Raw genomic sequence first — 3,155 nt, forward strand, 5'->3', positions numbered from 1 at the left:
CTTGGTGCATGGGACGATAGCCACACTGGCCAGGGCATTATATGAAGTCTTTTAATTTTGTATTTCCTTTTAGTCCTAAAACACATAGCCTGTAAGCAAATTGTACAGGTAACACATTTAGAAAGGCTATTAATCATCTCTTTACTTTGGGAATAACATCCTGACAATACCTACCTCATGAGATTATAAGAATTAAAAGACAATGGTATAGAAGCATCCATCCAACACAATGAGGGATTTTGAAAACAGGTCTTTATTTTTTCAAAACTCATATTTCATCTTTATTTTTGAAGGTGATGTCATGGAGGGAGACTATGTCCTACTAAATGACACTTCAGGATAACTTTTAAAAATTACAAAAATTCTATACCAGGCATTAAGAGCATGGCTTTAGATGAGAAGGCAGATCTGGGTTTAAATACCAGTTCATCATTTATCAGCTAAGAGCGAAGATAAATTAATCTCCAAACCTCAGGTTCTGAACATGTGAAATGAAGATGATAGTATTTTGCATATCATATAGTTGTCAAGATTACTGGCGCTTAATAAATAGAAGCTACTACTGTTAGTAGTTGTAGAGTGCAGTGTTTGTGGTGGTTGGTTTTAATGGAATACTGAGGTGGGCTATGGGCTATTTGTGAAAACCTAGAAGAATGTTCCCCCTGGTTGATGTGGTATTTGTGTTTCTCTCTTTTTTCTCACCCCTTTAAGGATTTCAGTTTTTCTGACTGATATATGAAAGGATGATTGCTCACAAACAGAAAAAGACAAAGAAAAAACATGTTTTGTCATCAGGCCAGCTCTCTACTGATGTTACAACTTCTGAAATGGGGCTCAAGTCTGTAAGTTCCAACCCGTTTTTGATCCGGATTACATCAAGGAGTTGGTGAATGATATCAGGAAGTTCTCCCATATGCTATTGTATTTGAAAGAAGCTATTCTTTCAGGTTTGTCAACTATTTTCTCTTAGCATACTTACTGGATAGTTTGTAAAATTTTAAATGCCAGCCTAGTTACAGATAAGTGTGTACACAGTGGTAGAAATAGGGTATTCTTCTATAATTATTATAGCCCCCCCCTCAAATGTTTAATGTTTACAGTGTAAACTATTTTATAATCAGATACAGTGCACTGCATTATAGGAATTTTGGTAATTGTGAGGGAATAAGAATACAAAGAACAAAAATAGGTCTTGGGTTCTTAATGGTTGGGCCCACTTGACATAGGAAATTTTAGATCATTGGATTTTTAACCTTCTTAATAGTAACAGTACATTGATTGGTCTTTAATAAGCAGACTTATGTTTACCATTTACATACATCGATGAGAGAGAAACACCGATCAGCTGCCTCCTGCACATCTCCTACTGGGGATGTGCCCGCAACCCAGGTAGTACATCAAACTTAATTCTGTTTTGCTGTTCTTCAGTTTGCTTCTTCAATTAAGGCTCTATCCACTGAGCCAAACCGGTTTCGGCAGATCATTGGATTTTTAACCTTCTTAATAGTAACAGTACATTGATTGGTCTTTAATAAGCAGACTTATGTTTACCATTTACATTGTTGATACTTCTGCCTAGGTTTGGTTTCCTATATTGTTCCTAAAATCTGATCTAAAAATCACTGCATTTGAGTGAAACTTTTTTCTCAAACTTAATTCTGTTTTGCTGTTCTTCAGTTTGCTTCTTCAATTAAGGGAGAATCAAGAATTTATTCTCTCTCTAGTTAGATATGAATAATAGAGCACCAGACTTGATTTTTCGGAGATAAAGAGCTATACACATCTTTCAACTTTTAGTGCCTCTTTGATATACAAATTTGATGGCAGTGATAATAAAGATACAGCTTCTGTTCTCCTTTGATAAGTAGCTCCTAATTTCTATGTTTGTAAATGGTTTGTTTGGATGTGGAAAATAAAGATACCTAGTGTTACTTATATGAGACCTCCAGGTATTTCACAGACATTTGTAAGATTCTAATAAATATTATCTGTGTATATAAGTTAAATATTTATTTTCTGATAAACAGAAACTAAAGCCATACCTTGTTTTAAATATTGCCTTAAGAGTATCCTAACTCTAATTTTTCAGGTTGACATGCCCAAAATAACTGCACTTGAATTATAGCCCCAGAATTTTAGTATTTGAATTTTCTTTAAAACAACAATTACATAAGTCATTCTTTTGAGACTATATGTGTGTGTATGTGTATATATTTTTATTACTTTTAATTTGTTAGTAGACAGTTGAGAGATTAGGAAGAAAGAGGATTAAAATCTGGTCCTAAGTGAAAAAAGAGAAAAATGGTAATACGTATAAGATAGCCAAAGGAGACTACCCCTTGAGATAAAACTATGTGTATGAAAATATATTTTTCATGGAAATTTAATATTAAAAAGCTATAAGGTTATTATCCTTCTAATAAGAAAATTAGTACTTCAGAATTTAAATACTGAATTATATTACTGATAATAAAAAAGCTTGCCATTTATGGCTGGTAAGTTACTTGAAAAATGTAAAATCAATCTTTTGGATACCAACTCTCATTAGTAAGCAATGGTCAGAGAATTTTCATTATTTACCTTTGGGTTGATTTTAATGCTTGGTTCTTCAATCAGAGTTAAAAGGATATATGTATGCCATTTCAGAATAAACCTTGGGTTTGAGAAGAATTTGTGTTTTTCTGCCTTGGGATCATTACTATCAAAATCTGGAAATATACTATTTAGTTTATTTGAGTTGATAGAACCTTTTTTGTCTGTTTTTCTTAAACAAGGGAGTTCCTATACTAATAAAAGCATAATATGCTAATCCAGACCAGATAGACTGGATGTCTTCTGGACGTCCTTCCAGACAAAGCCACAGTGGTGGGGGCCGTGGTGGGGGGCCGAGGCAGAGGTGGTTAGGGGCGATCAGGCTGGCAGGTAGTGGTTAGGGGCAATCAGGAAGGCAGAGGGGTTAGGGGTGATTAGGCATGCAGCAGAGTGGTTAGGGGTGATCAGGTAGGCAGGCAGGGTGAGTGGTTAGGAGCCAGCGGTCCCGGATTGTGAGAGGGATGCCCGACTGCTGGTTTAGGGATCAGGCCTAAACTGGCAGTCGGACATTCCCCTAGGGGTCCCGGATTGGAGAGGGTGCAGGCTGGGCTGAGGGACCCCCT

General features: G+C 36.0%; 1 protein-coding gene across 1 annotated transcript in view; it reads left to right on the plus strand.

The window, feature by feature from the left end:
* Positions 1-711: 711 nt before the first annotated feature.
* The window catches only part of ARHGAP29 (Rho GTPase activating protein 29), a 59,138-nt gene continuing 56,694 nt past the window's right edge, over positions 712-3,155 (plus strand). The window contains 2 exon segments of the mRNA XM_014463765.1: positions 712-852; positions 855-947. Of these exon segments, the coding sequence (XP_014319251.1) occupies positions 744-852; positions 855-947 (202 nt within the window). The 5' untranslated portion in view covers positions 712-743.

Source organism: Myotis lucifugus, unplaced genomic scaffold (genome assembly GCF_000147115.1).
Source record: "Myotis lucifugus unplaced genomic scaffold, Myoluc2.0 scaffold_220, whole genome shotgun sequence".
Classification (NCBI taxonomy): domain Eukaryota; kingdom Metazoa; phylum Chordata; class Mammalia; order Chiroptera; family Vespertilionidae; genus Myotis; species Myotis lucifugus.